At 41.9% G+C, this 20,349-nt stretch overlaps 1 protein-coding gene across 3 annotated transcripts in view; it reads left to right on the top strand.

Annotated features, from left to right (window-relative positions):
* ACSS3 (acyl-CoA synthetase short chain family member 3) overlaps positions 1 to 20,349 on the top strand; it is a 98,415-nt gene that overhangs the window by 23,929 nt on the left and 54,137 nt on the right. For all 3 annotated transcript variants that reach the window (XM_075427937.1, XM_075427936.1, XM_075427938.1), the window contains 2 exons: positions 2,347 to 2,427; positions 2,512 to 2,607. In XM_075427937.1, coding sequence (XP_075284052.1) covers positions 2,347 to 2,427; positions 2,512 to 2,607 — 177 coding nt within the window. The remainder of the gene's footprint in view (positions 1 to 2,346; positions 2,428 to 2,511; positions 2,608 to 20,349) is intronic.

Genomic DNA, 20,349 nt, shown 5'->3' with positions numbered 1-20,349 from the left:
CCAAGTTGCAGTTCCACTTGAGAAAATACTTAATTAAAAAGGTTGAAAGTGTTTGCCAGAGCTCAGTGCTATAAATGATAAGCATTGCTAGAAATGGTTTAATCTCATTTATTCATAGTTCACTACTTTAAAGTTAGTGTCTAGGGAATAAATTTATGCTTGTTTATTTGAATAGTAGTAATATAAACTGCACTTACTTCAGAATGTTAGTACAGTATAAACTTTTCCGGACAGCAGAATGACTTTTATTCATTAATATCTTCTGTGTTTTAACTGTTCGAGATAAGAATAGTATGGTCACTTAACGGCAAGATTAGTTAATGTGTCACTCGTGATAGCATTTATTTGCTGAATAGTCTTTGCTTATTCATTATTTATATATTAGCACATCTTCCCATAGATAATACGTAATGAATGACATTACAGATTAAATGGAATTAAGCATGTACTGAAGGCTTGTGTTACTGAACATTTCTGAGAACATAATTCCCATGAAAATGAAAGTTTAGACTGAGTAATTGAAAACTAACAGAGGGTATTCTTTGAAAATGTTTGCTTTCAAATATCAATTAGTCTTAATTATCTATTTTTGAAGGATCTTTATAAGCAAACTGAGATTTTGCTGGGTACTTACAATTCTCTTTTAAAGTATAAAAGACAAGCTGAATGTAACTTTCTGGTGGTGGTCTTACCACCACAAATTCAGAAGCAGTGTCACACATCCCTGGATGTGGCAGTGCTTAGACTACTACTAGAAAATTACTTAATGACGTGGCCTACAAAGTTCAAAATCCATGAACAGATAAGGAAAACAGACATCAGTTTTGCTGAGAGAAATGTCTTCTGCTTTTGCCTTGAGCCATGGTCACTTTAAAGCAAAATATGTATCTTGAATTTTTGAATTATATTGTCAAAAGGCGCAAGATAAAATCCTTTGTTACAACAGATATTTTCCTTGACTGTTAGTTTCAAAATATGGTATCTCAGAGACAAAACTTCTCAGAAGTTTACTTCACTATGTTGGCTCTCCAGAGAAAAATATAGACACCTTGATGAATGAATCACCCTTAAAAGAGGGAGATTGTCAGCTAGCACTAAGCTACAATGAAGAACTTAATGAGTAAAATATCTTTTTTATTAATTTAAGGAACTTGCTTTTAAATGGTCATGCAAGTAAAATTACTCAGTTATGACCTTCATAAAACTTTTGTTAATCTCAGAGCAGGGACTAAGAAACTGAGACTAACAAAGGCATTCAGCTCTCTGAAATTCATGAAGTCTTAGTTAACTATTCTCTGCTATGACAATCTCCATTTTAATGAGTTAATATGTCTGTACAGTCCCTTGTGTCTTGGATGAGGCCTGAAAGTGCTTATTTCATTCTATTAACTACATAAAGAGGATGTACCGTGTCTAGCACGGACAGGTAGCTGTATTGCAGTGTCTGCACTGTAGACATTAGTTTGGCCAGATCAGTCTAACCTGAATTTTAGTTCTGGACATCAGGACACAACTTACTTAATTCTTTATTCTAAAAACAATGTACAAGAAGATGATGAAATGTATATTAAACATGCAAATATTACAAAATATTTCAAATTTTTTTCCTAAGAATGGTGTTCCAGAGCCAGTTTTTGGCGTCCCAAGGTGCATGATGGTATTGATATTCTCTTGTTCTAAGTTTCAAATCTCTCCTTTTGACCAAGACCAGGATGTTCTTTGTTTTGCCTTTCTTTGTCTACTTCAGGCTTGATATTAAACCTTTCAAAACCAGACGTCTGGTTTAAGCCAATTTTCTGTCATCTTTAAAAAGAATCAGTGCGGAAAAAGGGGTACATTTTGGGGAGTAATTCACCCCAGTTATTGTAGGGATTAGCTACTCCACAGGTGTATTCCACAGGTTTTCCAGTGATGATACAGAGAGACTAGGCAATGAATTTAAAACATGCCTAGCATTTAGGTGGCCACAGTTCAAGTGAGGTAAATACTCAATCTCTTATTTTTTGTCAACATATGTTGACTAAATATTTACAGATCTGATTTTAATGAGAGAATTCTAGTCTTTGTTATCTGCTGAAAATTATTGTCATCTAGAGCTTGGGTTGGGTTTTTATGTTTGTTTGATTTTATGTTTGTTCATTTGTTTGTTTGTTTTCCAAAATTACATCTTCAGTGGGAATGCTAACACAAGCATGTACTTGTTGGAATGGATCCTTTTCTTAAGTGAAGAGTATTGGAATTCGGCAACTTTAAGTCTATTACTACTAAAAACCAAATGTTTCTTGGAAGATAGGAATATCATTGCATCCTTCAAGTGATCTTGAAAATTCGAATTTTCTCGTTTAGGGTGTAGTCAGACCGACAGGTGGCTATGCAGTCATGCTGAACTGGACAATGTCAGCTATATATGGACTCAAGCCTGGTGAGGTAATCCTATTTAAATGTCATTCAAATTTTTTTGAACTCCTCTTAAAAGCTCCCTGTTATATTTATGCTTTGATTTCATTTTAGGTGTGGTGGGCAGCTTCTGATTTAGGCTGGGTTGTTGGACATTCCTACATTTGCTATGGGCCTCTCCTTCATGGGAATACTACAGTTTTGTATGAGGTATGACCCATTCTAAAAAGCCAACCTTCGAGAAGGCAGCATCTCCTCCCATTGATGGTCCTGTTTATGCCTGCCCATTTTTCATGCCATATATATTTAAATTGTGTGTATGTCTGCAGTGTTTATACTCTCCTGTCTATTACAGTAATTCTTCAGGAAAACTTAGTTCACTGTCCTTCAAACTTGTCTAATTCATCTGTGTGACTGGTGATGATCAGCAGGGCAAGGATCTCCAAAACAACAGACTTAGAAATGACAGGTGGTGGAGCGTACCTGTGTTGCTGAGGCTTCAGCCACAGGCAGATAGGCTACCTTTATTACAGATCTAGGAGAGGATGTTGTGTTTTGCGGGTCTGGAGATGGCAGATTCTTACTGGGCCTGAGTTGGAGGCAATTGGGAGCTCTGTGGTTGGAGTCAGAACTCTTAAGGAGACTAGTCTCTTCCTCCCCCTGCCACTCAAGGCACCTGAAGCCAAGACTCGGGTGACGTGCAGGGCTTGGTTCTTCCCCTTGGGGAGGAATTTCAGTGGGGTGGAGAGGAGACAAGTCCAATTAGAGTGGCCTACACTGCATCCTAACTTTGATGCTCAAAAAAGCAGTGACGCTACCGTACGTTGTTATTTTTTCAGAAGTTATTGCTGATTCTCTAATTGCCAGGCAAGAAGATACACTGTTGTTTGAACCATCTTCTTCATTCTTCAGGGAGTGAATCCAGTATCCACCAGTGACAGTGAAAGACATTTTATGTAAAAGCACTGACATTGTTAGCTCTTAAGCATGCTGAGACTTGGTTGCCTGCATTCACTTGACGTGTCCCGGCTTCTCCAGCACTGTGCAGTGAAGCTCACCTAGTAATTGTTCTGTCTTTTTCAGGATTCCTAGAGGCAGAAGTTGTTTTAGCTCTGCCATCGTGGCATGCTGATTACCTCTTTTGCTTTGTAGTAGTAATTAGAAATGTATGAACCATTAAAGGAAATCTAATGGTAACTCATGGCAGAATATACAAAAACTGCAAAAGTATAGTGAGTGTACTGTATACTGAGGGCATAAAAAACATACGAAAGAAGCTTTGATGACATTGTGAGTTGTTGTACCCAGTGTTTGTGGAGCAGGGGAGTCAGCGTAACATGGTGGAAACGTAGAATCATAGAATGGCAAGGGTGGGAAGGGACCTTAAAGATCATCTAGTTCCAAACCCCCTGCCATGAGCAGGGACATCTTCCACTAGACCAGGTTGCTCAGAGCTCCATGCAGCCTGGCCTTGAACACTTCTAGGGAGGGGGCATCCACAGCTTCTCTGGGCAACCTGTTCCAGTGTTTCACCACCCTCACGGTAAAGAATTTCTTCCTAATATCTAATCTAAATCTGCCCTCTTTTAGTTTACAGCCGTTCCCCCTTGTCCTATCACTAAACACCCTTGTGAAAAGTTCCTCTCCATCCTTCCTGTAGGCTCCCTTCAGGTACTGGAAGGCTGCTGTAAGATCACCCTGGAGCCTTCTCTTCTCCAGGCTGAGCAGCCCCAACTCTCTTAGCCTGTCCTTGTAGGAGAGATACTCCAGCCCTCTGATCATCTTTGTGGCCCTCCTCTGGACCCGCTCCAACAGGTCCATGTCCTTCTTGTGCTGGGGTCTCCAGAGCTGGATGCGGTACTCCAGGTGGGGTCTCACGAGAGTGAAATAAAGGGGCAGAATCACCTCCCTCAACCTGCTGGCCACGCTTCTCTTGATGCAGCCTAGGATACGGTTGGCTTTCTGGGCTGCAAACGCACGTTGCTGGCTCATGTTGAGCTTCTCATCCACCAGTACCCCAAGTCATTCTCCTCAGGGCTGCTCTCAAGCCACTCTCTGCCCAGCCTGTACTTGTGTTTGGGATTGCAGTCGTACTGGTTGACAGACTGAGTGCGGAAGTTCTGCATAAGGAAATGGGTATTATGATTGGGTATTATTTGGGTATTATTTTTCCATCTTCCTGTTAAAACACCATACAAGGGAAGATTACCATACTAGAACAGAAATGGATTGCTACTGTTTTCAGAAGCAAGCTTTACCAGAACAATCCTTTGGTGTTTGCATAACCAGTTAAGTTGGTATAGGTTGAGATGTGCTTCACTGTTATGAACTGCTAAACTGCTGATTGTGGGTAGCTGGTGCTGGGATTGTGCCTGCATTTTGAGTAAGTATGTTTCTGAATCCTGGGAATACTTAAGAAGCATGGACAGGTGTAGTAAGTTGAGGTTGCCTCCAAAATTGTTTGGATGCTGCTGCATCAGACACTAGAGAACTGACTGTGGCTTCCTGCATGCTGTTTTGGAAGTTAGAAGTATACTTTGCTGCTCGAAGTTCACTCTGTAAACTTAAAGTGGGATTCTCAAAAGCAGAAGACACCTCTTGAAGTAGATCAAGAATCCTCAAGTCCAGAAAAGCAATGGTCATTAGGGATGCATCTACATAATATTTCGAATCGCAGCAGTAGTGCAGTTCTGAAATAAGTCCTCTGATTGTCCTTGCTTATTGGTTTGGTTCACAGAGTGGTTTTAGACATATGAATGACATTTTTAGAGAAAGCTGAAACAGAAGCTTTGCCTCTTGGAATAAAATTGTAGGATCCAATGAGTGGGACTGCACTGCTGCGAAATTCTCCAGAGCTAATGAAAAGTACATGTGCCAACAAAAAGCTTTAAAACTGGCAAGAGCTCCCACCTTATTCTGAAGTACTTCTCATGCTGTGCAAAAAGGCCAAGTGCTGTGTGCAACTTCGTAATTGCTAATGACCACCAGACGTCTGCTTCTTCTGACTTTCGGTTGCTCCTTTATTTCTTCCAAGCTTTGGCTTTTCTCCTCTTTACCAGCCCTGTTTCTTTTGCTGCCACCTTTATGAATGATATACCATTATTAAATAATTCCTTCTTTCCTACTGCTGCCTTTTGCAATAGTGACAACCGTTGCATTGGCCTCCCAGAATATTGAGCAAGGGGCAACGTGGAGCTTGACAGCATGTGCTCTGAAAGGCGCAAAAGTTTCTCCAATAGATGCACCATGCTATTGCTAATGTCAAGGCTGCTGCCAAGTGGCAGAGGACTGACAAGCAGTGCTGCATTCATTCAAGTAGATGAAAACCACGTTCTTCATGACATGGGAAAACCATGCTTCAGAGGTGGCACAGTGCATGTGCCACTATCACAGACATTTTGAAGAAATCGGCAGGGGAGGGAAGAGCACTCTGCCAAAGCCACTGCGCATGCACAGACATCCCAAGGACATCCACATACTTGGTCCAAGGATCCACAGTCCAGGGAAAAACATGGCAATGGTGCTGCACACATCTACACGCCTGCAACCTCCAGAGGACCCCTGCAAAACACCACGCAGAAACATCGGCTTGGCCCACTCTCTGCCAGGGCAGGCAATGGGAACTGCAAAATCAGTGGTCCGGATGCCCACCTGAGTAAGTGTGCATACTCCTTTCCTATACATGTTTTGAGCATGGGACTATGTTTAGGAGGTTTCTGGTAGAATTAGGGCAGTGGTCACAGAGCTGTGGAAAGACCGTATGAGTCCCCAGCTTGATGGTGAGAGCTGCTTTGCTTTGAGAGACCATTCCCCAGGGTCCATGAGCTTGTGAGGGAAGTTCTGTGGAGCAATGATGTCCATCAGTGACCATCTGCCCCATCCCAGCTTGGCCTGTGTGCCAGATATAGTCTTGGCAGCCATGTAAGTCATGAACTTGGCGTGCCTCCATAACACAGCCCTGCACAAAACCCCAGACACACTGTCTCTTCCTCTCCTCACATGCACTGCATGAAGGACCTACCCAGTGGTGGCAGTGGTGCTGGTACTTCCGGCCACATGTCAGATCCTGTCCCTGCCTGGCAATCACAAGAAATTGTAGAACAGTTGTGCACGCTGCTTGTGCAACAAATACCATTCAGGATGATACCATTTCTTTGAAATGGAGTTGTTAGGGTAGTGGTTGTTGGCAAGATATTATCTCTTCCTCTGCCCCAGGTTGCACTAAGGAAAGATTGTAAAGGGAGGGGCACTGCAGGCTGGGGTAAGGCACAGTTGATTTAGCCAGGTTTTACCAAAAATAAATGGATTGCAGGCAGCAAGGGAGTGTGTGAAGTGTACAGGTGTGGAGGAGGGGAAAACTAAGGACAGAAAGGAGTATTTGGAATCAGTTCCTCTTTAATCATTATGTAACATTTGCCAGATTGAAAGACATTAATGTCCAGTGGTATTCCTCCCATTCCACTCCATGCAATCCTGAATGCTCAGTGGGTTGATGACTGCCTTCAGTGGAGGAACAGACAAAGTCCTGACACAAGTGCGTTGCTGGATGCCTCACCTGTGACAAAGAAAGTGGAGAGCTGTGTGTATGGGTACTGCAGAAGATATGCTCAGTATTTCAGTCTGAAGGAAGGTCTCAAGGATGTCCTCACAGATGGTTCAGACTAAAAGTTGTACCCTGAATTTGGAAGGTGTTGGAAACTTTTGCACAGCATCTGTACCACGCAGCCCAGTGTCTTTCAGATGACCAAATGTAGATTGTGGTTCCATTATGTGTTCAGTAAAAGCACAATTAAATTAGGCCTGTGCTGCACTGTTGTCAGAGCGTACCTTATGGTATGGGGCGCAAGGATATGCAGCATCTCTCATGGTGCTCATTGGCACTGGGGACATCATGAATGACCCCGTCCCTTCTTGGCAAGAAGGCACTGGCATATGTTTTAGTTCTGTGACCAGAGATGTGGAAGACAGGGGATATAGAAACTGTATGGTGGAGCCTACTGGCGGTGTATGAACTGACATGCTACTGTCATCTGCATGAAACAGATGAAGGGGACAGTATGACACTTCCCACAAGAGTGGTCCCTTCCATCAAGGGAGCAAAGATCTGTAGGATAGCTTTCGGTCTGAAAACTTTGAGCTGCATTTTCAGTCCAGTGAACAAGGCCAAGCCTAGTCGAAAATAAACCATAATTAATGGCTAATGGAAGGTATAAAGAGCATTGGCATTAAATGGTTTGGTCTACTAATCTACTCTAATTCACCTCGTTACTTGCTATGTAAACAAAGTCTTTGGCACCGTATGTGCTCGCATTCATGTTTCATGTTATAGTTTCACATGGTACAAAGTTTGTTTTTACCAGTGCATGTAGAAGTAATAGGATTGGTAATCTCTCGTAGGACAACAGATTGTGCCTATGTGACACCTGTGTATGTTGCTTTGTGCAAAATCTTGTTGTTTATCAATTTCGTAATGGATAAATGTAAAATAAGAAACAAAACCCAATGTTTAAATGCAAAGTAGATTTTGAGGTCTTAGAAATATGTTTTGGAATTTGTTCTTGTCTTTGTGGTTAATTTTTAACTTTGTGGTTAACTTTTGAAAGTGTTAACTGTTTGTTTTGTTCACGGAAAGACTGTGGGTAGTGTGTTAAGTTGTTCTTCCACGTCGTTTTGAGATCTGTAGTATCTGAGGCAAATAACACTTTCTTTTAGCTTCTAGGCATTGAATTAAGTTTTCAATAATCTCTTGGAATAGCAGGTTTGCAAAAAACAAGTATTTTTTAATTAATTATTAAAGTACACAAAGTGATAACACAAGCACAAGTTTTTTTTTTCCCTAAACGGCTAAAACAGAGAAGCTCATATTCCTTGATGCTCCCCGCCAATGACTGCAACAGCTGAAGAAACTATAAACAAATGTTTTTTCATAATTTGAAACTCAGTGTACCTTCTGTCCAGATAAAACTTACTGACTTGCTTACTGTGTTAGTGTTCAGCATGAAAGCTTGCAGTGAATGCATTACTGAAATACATGCTGCAGAGAATATCTCCAGTGCAACTATGGCAGTAAAAAATCAGCCATTTGTTTTAGTATTGCTTATGCTTAGCTCTTTTTTGAAGAGTCTCTGATGTGCTTATCTGGTGGAATCTGCTTCCTTCTGTGAATTTACAAACCGGCTCACCATGGAACTTCTGAAAGCTTTTGAGTCGATGACAAGTGTCAGCTTGCTGATTGCAGAAGTGACACTTGGTTCTTAGTGCATGATATGTCTGCATACTGGGGAACGTGAAGGTGTGGAACATACAAGTTCTGAAGGACGTTAGGAAGCAGGACTATTTTTAGTACATTGTGAATTAGAAGTAAAGTAGTTTTAAAAAAAGAGAGGAACGACATTTTTTTATAAGCAGTAGGACAGTCCTAGGAGAAGGAAAAAAGGCAGAACTCAAGAGGAACAGGGAAGTGAAAGAGCATGTTAAACTTATGCATAGACTCTCTTGCAGAAAGGATTTGTTAATAACTAAATATATCTTTATGTGGGAAATGGAGTACAGTAAGTTTTCCACAGTTCATATGTTCAAATACATATATATACATATGTTTGTATGTATGGATGAAAATGTCCAGAAGAACTGACACTATATACTTGTGTACTTGAACTTGCAAATAACTCCAGATGCAGAGGTGGATTCATGACATTTTGTAGTACAGGCATTCATACTGTACAGTTGTCCTATACCTTTTGCTCATCCCAGAGGTCATGCTTGTCAGATTCTTCCTGTGTGTTGTCTGTTTATGTAGGACAAGCATGGATACATCTGTGAGAACTCCTAAAGGTCGACTAAATAATTTGAGGATTGGTTTTAATGTCTTGATTTAAGTCATGTAGGCTCAGTTACCTGCTTATGAAAGAAAGAGATCACTGCAACGTTCTTTCTATTCCATATAAAAAGATCCTTTTTTTTGCTGTGAAGAGGAGACAGTCTGGACTCTCTTTTCTGCATTATTGTGGTAACAGAAGAGACCACTGTGAACAAGAGAAACAAGATTTGGCTCTGAAAAATTAACTGAAGTATACATGGCTTTGCAAACCGAGGGTATTCAGTGTATATTTCACAGAATCACAGAATCACAGAATAGTAGGGGTTGGAAGGGACCTCTGTGGGTCATCTAGTCCAACCCCCCTGCCGAAGCAGGGTCACCTACAGTAGGCTGCACAGGATCTTGTCCAGGCAGGTCTTGAATATCTCCAGAGAAGGAGACTCCACAACCTCCCTGGGCAGCCTGTTCCAGTGCTCCGTCACCCTCAGAGGGAAGAAGTTCTTCCTCATGTTCAGACGGAACTTCCTGTGCCTCAGTTTGTGCCCATTGCCCCTTGTCCTGTCACTGGGCACCACTGGAAAGAGCTTGGCCCCATCCTCCTGACACCCACCCTTCAGATATTTGTAGGCATTTATAAGGTCCCCTCTCAGCCTTCTCTTCTTCAGGCTGAACAAGCCCAGTTCCCTCAACCTCTCCTCGTAGGGGAGATGCTCCAGTCCCCTCACCATCCTCGTAGCCCTCCGCTGGACTCTCTCCAGTAGCTCTTCATCTTTCTTGAACTGGGGAGCCCAGAACTGGACAGAGTACTCCAGATGAGGCCTCACCAGGGCAGTGTAGAGGGGAAGGAGAACCTCCCTCGTCCTGCTGGCCACACTCTTCTTGATGCACCCCAGGATCCCATTGGCTTTCTTGGCAGCCAGGGCACACTGCTGGCTCATGGTTAACCTGTCGTCCACTAGGACACCCAGGTCCCTCTCCGCAGAGCTGCTCTCCAGCAGGTCCACCCCAAGCCTGTACTGGTGCATGAGGTTGTTCCTCCCCAGGTGCAGGACCCTGCACTTGCCCTTGTTGAACCTCATCAGGTTCCTCTCTGCCCAGCTTTCCAGCCTATCCAGGTCACGCTGAATGGCAGCACAGCCTTCTGGTGTATCTACCACACCTCCCAGTTTGGTGTCGTCAGCAAAGTTGCTGAGGGTACATTCTAACTCTTCATCCAGGTCGTTGATGAAGAAGTTAAACAAGACTGGGCCCAGTACTGACCCCTGAGGGACACCACTTGTTACCAGCCTCCAACTAGACTCGGAGCCGCTGATGACAACCCTCTGAGTTCTGCCATTCAGCCAGTTCTCTATCCACTTCACTGACCACTCATCCAGCCCACACTTCCTCAGCTTCCCTAGGAGGACATCATGGGAGACTGTGTTGAAAGCCTTGCTGAAGTCAAGGTAGACAACATCCACGGCTCTCCCTTCGTCTACCCAGCCAGTCATGTCATCGTAGAAAGCTATCAGATTGGTCAGGCATGATTTCCCCTTGGTGAATCCATGCTGACTACTCCTGATAACCTTCTTTTCTTCCACTTGCTTCATGATGGCCTCCAGGATAAGCTGCTCCATCACCTTTCCCGGGATGGAGGTGAGGCTGACCGGCCTGTAGTTCCCTGGGTCCTCCTTCTTGCCCTTTTTGAAGATTGGAGTGACATTGGCCTTTCTCCAGTCCTCGGGCACCTCTCCTGTCCTCCAGGACCTCTCAAAGATGATGGAGAGTGGCTCAGCAATGACATCCGCCAGCTCCCTCAGCACTCGTGGGTGCATTCCATCGGGGCCCATGGATTTGTGGACATCCAGATCGCTTAAGCGATCCCTCACACAGTCCTCCTCGACCAAGGGAAAGTCGTCCTCTTTGTAGGCTTCTTCTCTTACCTCCGGGGCCTGGGATTCCTGAGGGCCAGTCTTAGCACTGAAGACTGAAGCAAAGAAGGCATTCATTAGCTCTGCCTTCTCCGCATCCTCCATCACCAGGACACCCGCCTCATTCAGCAGCGGCCCCACGTTGTCCCTAGCCTTCCTTTTGCTGCTGATGTAGTTGAAGAAGCCCTTCTTGTTTTTGACATCCCTTGCCAGCTTCAATTCCAGGTGAGCCTTGGCCTTCCTCGTCGCATTCCTGCATGCTCTCACCACGTTTCTGTACTCTTCCCAAGTGGCCTGTCCCTCTTTCCACATTCCATGGACCTTTCTCTTCTGCCTGATCTCCGCTAGAAGCTCCTTGTTTAACCATGCAGGTCTCCTGCCTCCTTTGCTAAATTTCTTTCTCAGGGGGATGCATTGCTCCTGTGCATGGAAGAAGTGTTGTTTAAAGAGCATTTTTCACCTGCCTGTTCCTGACGTGAAAGGGTGAAGAGAAACAGTCTGTGTGCTGCACTTAAATCCCAAAAGACTCCATTTGATCCTCTCCTGTCAGGTGGTAACAATTGTTTCTGTTACATCTTTATAGTAAGTAAGGACCTTCTGAAATGTTTAGAAATTCAGTATCGTTAAGCAAAAAACCCTTTTTCCTTCTTTTGACCTTGTTCTGTTGTCTGGAAATGAAGGCTTAAAAGGATGTGTGGACATCACTGTAAGATATATTTAATGAAGTACTAACGTGCTGTCCTTGAATCTTGAATCTACTTTCCCAGCAACTTAAATTATTTGTATGGGTAATCAGAGTTAATAATTATGTTCAAGATGTATGAAGCAGAAATACACTCTAGGAAAACAATATTTATTCTTTGCCGATCCTGTAGCTGATGACATTTTTTGTGTTAGATAGATAGTATGGATCAATATGTGAGGTTAATTTTCTGGCATATGGTCTCCATGAGAGCTAGAAATCTTTGCTTTCTTATTTTGCTTTGATTTACTTGCACAGAATAGACCTTCTGGGCAAAGTTAGAAGATAGACAAGTACAGCACAGGCCTGCACCTTCTCAGGACAGCTGCTATGTGGATCAGTAACTCTGCAGTGTATAATAGTCCTCCAGTTAGGATCACTTCTGTTTTTACAGTACATGGTACAGTAAACTGTTGACTGTTTTAGCTAAAGACTTTGTCGACCAAATTCTTATTTGTATGTGTAGGAGTGTGAGAAATCTCAGCATATGCTGCTAAGAGCTGGTCCTTGCAGTGTCAGTGTGTCATACATATGCATTCCTGTATGCAGATGGATGTTCATAAAGGTAAGCCTACATGCTATGTAAATATGCCTATATAGATACTAATCTCTCCCCCCTCCATGTGAATGACTTTCTTACATTTCTAAGTGTATTTAATCATCCACAGTTTTCAGTTGATTTATTCAACTGTTCTATCCACTAGTCAAAAAGTATTGCTTTGATCTTTTTCTTGTATTGTAGACTCTTTATGAATAATAAGGTCTAAATTTTTAAGCTGCTTTGCTTTTTAAGCAAGAAATTTTGGAGGCAGTGAACACATAACATACCTAGTTGGAGTGTATCGACACTAAATGTCTGAGTTCAGTTGAAATTTGGGGAAGAAAGAAATTGAGCTCTTTTCTAGGCTGATTTTATGACTTGCACAATTTACCTAGTGTTGGGTAGTTTTCAGACCTTTTCTCCACCTGTATTTCATTTCCAGATGCTCAGTATAGTTCTGGTATGCAGTTTTGGGGGCTTCAGTCGCTGCAGGATCTCTACAAATAATTAAATGGAGAACTTCAGTTAAAAATGGCTTTCACTAGAAGCAAAGAAATATAATAGTAAAAACATTAGAAAGAAATAGTTTTTATTCCTTTTCAAATTTTAATTCTATTACAAAAGAGTTCCATTTTGTAGTTTGTCTGGAAAACCCCCAGTGATCTCCCACTAAATTAATAGAAATTTAAGGCTGGGGGCCACTGTTGTTGGCTGCTCTGATATTCTGAATAACAAGGAGCAAAAACTTCACCCGGTAGCAGAAATGCACATTTATAGAATCAGATATCATATTATCTTGAGTATTAAATTACTATAGTCTGATTAATATTTAAAAACCTAACAGATGTTAATTAGATTCTTCATTCCAAAGAGATTAACTCATCGTCACCACCCTAGTTAAGTAGAAGAGGAAAGAGTCGTGAGAAAAATGACAATTTCTCAGAGACAAGGAAGAGACTTTGATAGATTTACAGTAGCTATTTTGGACTACTGATAACACTGGGCCATATTAAAATTGCTGCATGAATCTGGCAGAAGAGAATCACTAAAATACTGCAATGAAAAGGTTTTCATTCTAGCAGGTGTAGAGTAAGACAAGGAGGAATGGAGAGGAAAGCGATGCATTCCTTCAGCAGTCTGTGTTACATGGTCATCTTACAGTGAAGTTTTAACTCTGTGAATGCGTGGGGATCAAGGTGGTCATTGTCATTTCAGAGGTACCTCTGAATTCAAAATGTGTTCATTGTGGAAAATAAAAAGGATAACAATCCTATTTCTTTAACAGTGAGGATTAAAGAAAAAATCAGATTTACTGTCTGATTGATATACAGGTCTGCTTTGTGATTTCTGCTCTTGGTGAGAACATTATTAAATGGTAATAGTACATTTCCCTTTTTTTTTTCTCTGAGATGCCACCAATCAGGTCTTCAGGTGTTCATGACATCAGTGTTGTCTTTTTGAGAATTAAAAATGGGAGGAAAGGAAGGAAAAAATTGTTTACAAAGAGGAATAGCCTGTAGTTCTTCCTCTGCTCAGAAGACTGTCTTAACAGTGAATATTCATAAAAAGTTTTTTCTAAATGATTGCCTAATGATGGGTTTTGGGTTAGGGAGTAGAAGTATGCTGTTTATGTAAGGGGAAACAACACCCCATCCCCTTTGACTAGGGACAACTGCTATTGAGTATAAACTGGGCTGGCTTCATACCCTCAGCTCTGAAAGTGATTTGTTTATTTTAAAATTATTTAGTAGGTGACAGCTTCTTGTTTTCACAGTTGCTATGGAAACTACATGGTTTCAATTTTTACGTGCTGTAACACCATTGTCAGGAATGTGAAAACAGTAGTGAATTCCTTTGAATACAGGAAGGTTTGTTGGTTTTCTTTCTTTTGTTGTAATCTGTCCTGGATTGTTTTTCTCCAAGGCATGACAAACTTCAGCTATAAATAAGCTACTTGAAGTCTCGTAGCCCACTCTGGGCTGCTCTTGCTAATGGGATCACAAGCTGCAAGCAACAGGACGACGTGAAGAGAAAGTTTAGTTACTACCTATGATGTCAGAAAAAAGGCAGCATAGCAGTTACTGCAGTGCTTGGGGCTTTGAATTAGAGCTAAGGTAAGGAAGAGGATGCCCACGCTAGCCAAGGAGCTGTGCATGAAGGACTTCATTTGAATGGTCCGGGACAGAGAGGGAGCTATCGTTTGACACAGTTCTTGCAGGAATCCAGTCTTTGTACGGTTCTTGTAAGCTATTATCATCAGCTTACAAAGCAACCACTGTCTCTGAAGTTTGCCCGTTTTGTGATCTTTCTGCCATCATCCATACTGACTGTATTTGTGGAGCAAATTCAGTAGGACGTTGTCGCAAATGAGTGGTTAGGTCATTTAAATGATCACTCAGAGGTTTTTTTTGTTTTTGTTTTTGTTTTTTTTTTTCCAAGAAAAGATTTTACTGAATATTTAGAAAATGTGATCTTACAGAGTTTGTTGGCAAGGTTCTCACTCTACTACTTCTTAAATGAATGGAATACAAAATCAAAGGGGGGGGGGTTGAGTAGAAAATGATTTATACAGAGTGGAAGAAAAGTGTCAGGGGATAGGAAGACCCTCCCGTTGAGTCACCAGGCTCGGAGTGGACCCCCCTGCTTTCTAAACTCCTTCTCAGAGAGGAAGCTAGGTGCAGCTGGATCCAGAACCAACCTTAGACCACTGTGGTTTATGACTAAGCAATGTGCTTAGCGGCAATTCAGGGCGTGCTCACAGTTTGAAGAGAGAAAGAGAATCGCAGGAATTTAGCAGCTATTAATCACTGTTTAACTTAGCATTTATGTTTTGAATCAATGCACAATCGCACACAATCATAAAAATTCCCTTTGAGTTCGTGAAATACTTGCTTCAAATCAAATGATTTCTCAACGGGTGAAGGTTGAGTCTCGAGGAGATCAGCCCAGGTAGTTTGTGAGTGACTCTGAGAGGTGTCCCAGTCAGAGGGAGTTACTGGGCACACCCGCTGTGGACCAGAAGAGCTCAAAGGGCCTTCCTTGGTACCGCTGTTTGTAGGGTCTGAAGGTGATTGACTTTAGGCATCAGTAATTTTCCATCCTGGTCACAACCCACATGATGCAATCCTGATATTTAGACAGCAACTATACAATTTGAGTACTGCCCAGAATGTACCAGGCGGTTGCGACTCCCAGTAACAGGAGTTCCCGGTGCGGTCAAGGTGTGCCTGGTGAGCCCAACTCACTGCTCTTGTATAAAGACAGAAGGGAAGCGCCAAGTCATCCCAATTCACTGCACACCAGCCAACTATTGTTGTGGTGCAAGCAAGAATACAATGTGGGCTGTTTCTGGGATTGCCACGTGTGAGGGGGGTGTGTATGCACATTCCACCACCTGACTAAAGTCAATCTATCTTTCCACAGTCCGGAGGTGTGGTCAACTCTTGCCTCTGTGACTATAAGCCAAGTAATACTGTGTTCCAGTTATAATTTGAGGGAAATTTTTGAATGATTGCCGTAACTATCAAAATTCATTAAATGTGATTAAACAAAGTTACATATGTAAGTAGGGTTTTGTAGCAATGTTACTTGTTTAGCTAACTTGCACACTTAAATGTATATGAAAATGTTTAATAGCAAGCATAATATAACAAGAGTCAATAGAATCACAGTGGGGTGTAAAATCTTGTTCACTATTCCGGTCGTTGTTGGAGACCATCTGAATAAGGTGTTCCACCAGTGATGTTCCCCATCTTTCTTCACTCTTCCGAGGACATGATGTATTTCCTCTGTGTCATGATTGACAGTGATACGTGTCCCTTGTCCACTGTCTCGAACGCATTTCAGGGATTGATGCAGGTCATCATATTGCAGCAGCTTTCTCACCAATGTGAGGTTCATCCCAATAGGGGTAGGCGGCAGGTCTTGATGTGATGCATAGTTGGGTTGCAGCAATTGATGAGTTGTGATAGGAGCTGAATAGCTGAAGTTGCATCCTGTAATTCTGGTAAAATTGCAAACAGGTGTTTAAGTGGTCATCTATATGTACAGTGGTATTGTCTATAGATATAGATTTGCAAAGGGTTCTTCATTCAAATGCATCCATTTCCAATATGTATATTTTCAGGGTTTTCAACAGGGTATATTTCAAAGTGACAAATATTTTGTTTCGTGTCAAGACAAATATCTTGGGCTTTGATGGTGTTACTTTCACAAGTAAATCCCTGTTGTTCCCGCACAACACATGCAGTAACATCAACGGATTGCCATTTGCTTTCCTTTTCTTGGGCTCATACTCTGTGTTCTAATGGATGGAGTATGGTTCCATTGTGAAGCAATGATTGGGTATGAAGTGTATACTGAAGCATTGCTTATTGTTAGAACAAAAGCTGTGGCTTTGCTGTTAGTGGGATTGTAAGTAAAATTAACTAGTTGCCACCAGAACTGAATCTTCCTGACAAATTTAGTTGCATTGTCCCCAAATTATCTTTTGAATTTTAGCGGGTAGGATGCTTTCTTCACCTTCTCTTACAATTGTTGCCACAGTAGATTGTACCCACAGGTAAGCTTGAATAGAACTGAGGGTGAGACAGACGTTAATTTCGATTGCATCTACTGCATTCATATTAATTGGTGATCTTTTTCAGTTATTCTCTCCCATTGGGATAAAATATCAGATAAGAGCCATTGACTGTTTCCTAATGGTAATAGAGAAGATTGTAATAGTTAGTTTAATTTGTACAAATTACCTGTTGCTGAATTTATCTTGTTTGCCAGGACTTCAGCATCTATGCTGTTTAGCACTCCCAGTCCTGTTCCTAAGACACCAGTCACATCTCTCCTTGGTCGTTCTGGAGAGGTGAAGGTTCGTCTGTGCAGCCATGCTAACCATCCTGTGTAACGTGTCTTCAGGAATGGTGAGCAGGTAGGTTTAATTGCAGAGATGTTAACCTGAATGGACAGTTCCACTTATTTGAGAGACCATGAGGGGTTAAACAGCATCTGCTGTTGCTCTGTGTTTTTTATTAGGTAGGGACCAGTGTCGTAGATGTAAAGAGACAGTTCGATAGGAGGCTCAGTCGGTGGATGTAATTGTTAGACATCTATTTTGAATTGGAAACCTAAGCTAGAGTGAGAGTAGGGATTTGTCCAAAGGCACATCATGAGTGTTGGGTGTGATATAATAAACTTATACCAGCATTCATGTTTGAAAGGACAGGTGTGTATGTCTTGTTCTCCTCCGACGTAGTACGTGACAATGTGTAAATCTGCTGTCGTGTGTTCAGTGTGATTTTAATTCAACATCCTACCGAGATCGTGTCTCCTTCAGTTGCCTTTAGAGATGGAATTGGTGAATTTTCATTACTATTTTTAATGTTCCAATCTTCTCTATGAAAAATGATGTTATTCTGTAGAACTATTGTAGATAAATTTAGACTGGGTACAGGTATGTCATGAAGTATGTACACATCATTCCATGGCCACCCCATGGAGCACAAGTTCCACATTTGTCATTTGGTAATCATGAAATCAAACAACAGTTCTGCACCACATTTACCCCAGAGGCAGAGTGCTAGTACAGGCTGTGTAAAAAGTGAAATTGTACCAACAATCTCATTCTGGTATATTGTAACAAGATTTTTTGTTGTTTATGGGTTTGGAAAAATTGGTGTAATGTATTCTGGTTTCAGTGGGTTTGCCGTGGGTAGATCCATTGATTATGTGACATCCTATTTTTGTTTCTTCCCCTGATGTGGCTTGGAGTGATAGAATTTGGTTGATGCTATTATTATTGTGGGATATTCTAATGCCTTTGTTGTGTAGTGTTTCCCATTTCTATTCCTCCTTTAGGTATGCCTCGTCTCCGTGCATAACGAAAGTAGCAAGGTTTAAGTGTGTTTTGTATTTTGGTGGGATCCCAGCACTTCCAGTATGATTTACCAGTGCGTGGTCCCAAGGGTCTTGTGAGTGGATTGTCCAAGGATTTTGTGTCTGCACTGGAAGGGTTATACTTACCCCAGTTAAGAGGAAGATCAGTGGTGAACTGGGGACACACTGCTGTCGTCATCATTGCCATTGATGTAGATTCTTCTTTTTTTTTTTTAAAAAAAAAAAAAAAAGAAAAGTTTCGATGGAGGACAAACGGGTTACCCCTTTATGATGCAGGATAAATTCACCTAGTAGTTATTCTGTGTTTTGTACCACTGTTACCAGTAGCTTCCCAATTTTCATTAGCGTTAGGATTGATATTTGAACCAAAAGACCACATGCTGCCATCTGGCAAGCACCAGGTTCGTCTGCTTAAAACATTGAATCCTAAAATGTTTTCATTGTGATCTTTAACTGCAAAGTGAGTAGACAACATACGCTTCTTGCTAGGAGCCATAAATTAACCTTTGCAATGTGGCAAATAGCACTCGCTCTATTCACTCTGGTAATTTTAACTCGTTGCTGTCTGGGTCGTATACCCAGCTTCTCAGCATCTTCTTGTGTTAGTATTGAAATTTGTGCTCCTGTGCCTATCAGGAATTTTGTCAATTGTTGTCGAGGTCCAACTGGGATTAAAATGTATGGGCCATTATCATGTATCCATTGATAGGGTTCAATTTGCCAGATGGACATACCCAATTATCATCCAGGCACTATTCGTTTTTTGACCGAGAAAGGAAAGGGTTACAGTTCTCTCTTGGAGCTAGTAGTAGTGTGCGAGTGTTTGAAGTGTTTTCTTTTCCATCTTTTATATGAGTCCTAGCCACTTTGCTTTTCTACAGCTTCCCAGTCATGCCAGTTGTCACGAACCCTTTCATCCGAGAATTTGGGAAATGGATTTATTCCATTTTTGTGTAAGTAATCAGCGATACTACTTGCCATCCTGTCCACTATGCCAATTTGTCACGAATGAGTGGTTAGGTCACTTAAATGGTCACTCAGAGGTTTTGCAAGAAAAGATTTTACTGAATATTTAGAAAATGTGATCTTACAGAGTTTGTTGGCAAGATTCACTCTACTACTACCTAAATGAATGGAATACAAAGTCAAAGGGGGGTTTGAGTAGAAAATGATTTATACAGAGTGGAAGAAAAGTGTCAGGGGATAGGAAGACCCTCCCGTTGAGTCACCAGGCTCGGAGTGGACCCCCCTGCTTTCTAAACTCCTTCTCAGAGAGGAAGCTAGGTGCAGCTGGATCCAGAACCAACCTTAGACCACTGTGGTTTATGACTAAGCAATGTGCTTAGCGGCAATTCAGGGCGTGCTCACAGTTTGAAGAGAGAAAGAGAATCGCAGGAATTTAGCAGCTATTAATCACTGTTTAACTTAGCATTTATGTTTTGAATCAATGCACAATCGCACACAATCATAAAAATTCCCTTTGAGTTCGTGAAATACTTGCTTCAAATCAAATGATTTCTCAACGGGTGAAGGTTGAGTCTCGAGGAGATCAGCCCAGGTAGTTTGTGAGTGACTCTGAGAGGTGTCCCAGTCAGAGGGAGTTACTGGGCACACCCGCTGTGGACCAGAAGAGCTCAAAGGGCCTTCCTTGGTACCGCTGTTTGTAGGGTCTGAAGGTGATTGACTTTAGGCATCAGTAATTTTCCATCCTGGTCACAACCCACATGATGCAATCCTGATATTTAGACAGCAACTATACAATTTGAGTACTGCCCAGAATGTACCAGGCGGTTGCGACTCCCAGTAACAGGAGTTCCCGGTGCGGTCAAGGTGTGCCTGGTGAGCCCAACTCACTGCTCTTGTATAAAGACAGAAGGGAAGCGCCAAGTCATCCCAATTCACTGCACACCAGCCAACTATTGTTGTGGTGCAAGCAAGAATACAATGTGGGCTGTTTCTGGGATTGCCACGTGTGAGGGGGCGTGCACCACCACAGACGTATCATCTCAAGTCCTTAATGGAGGTGTGGCAGCAGGGCCAGCAGCAGAAA

This window comes from Opisthocomus hoazin, chromosome 8, assembly GCF_030867145.1.
Source record: "Opisthocomus hoazin isolate bOpiHoa1 chromosome 8, bOpiHoa1.hap1, whole genome shotgun sequence".
NCBI classification, from domain to species: Eukaryota; Metazoa; Chordata; class Aves; order Opisthocomiformes; family Opisthocomidae; genus Opisthocomus; species Opisthocomus hoazin.
This window is presented reverse-complemented; position numbering and strand designations above follow the sequence as displayed.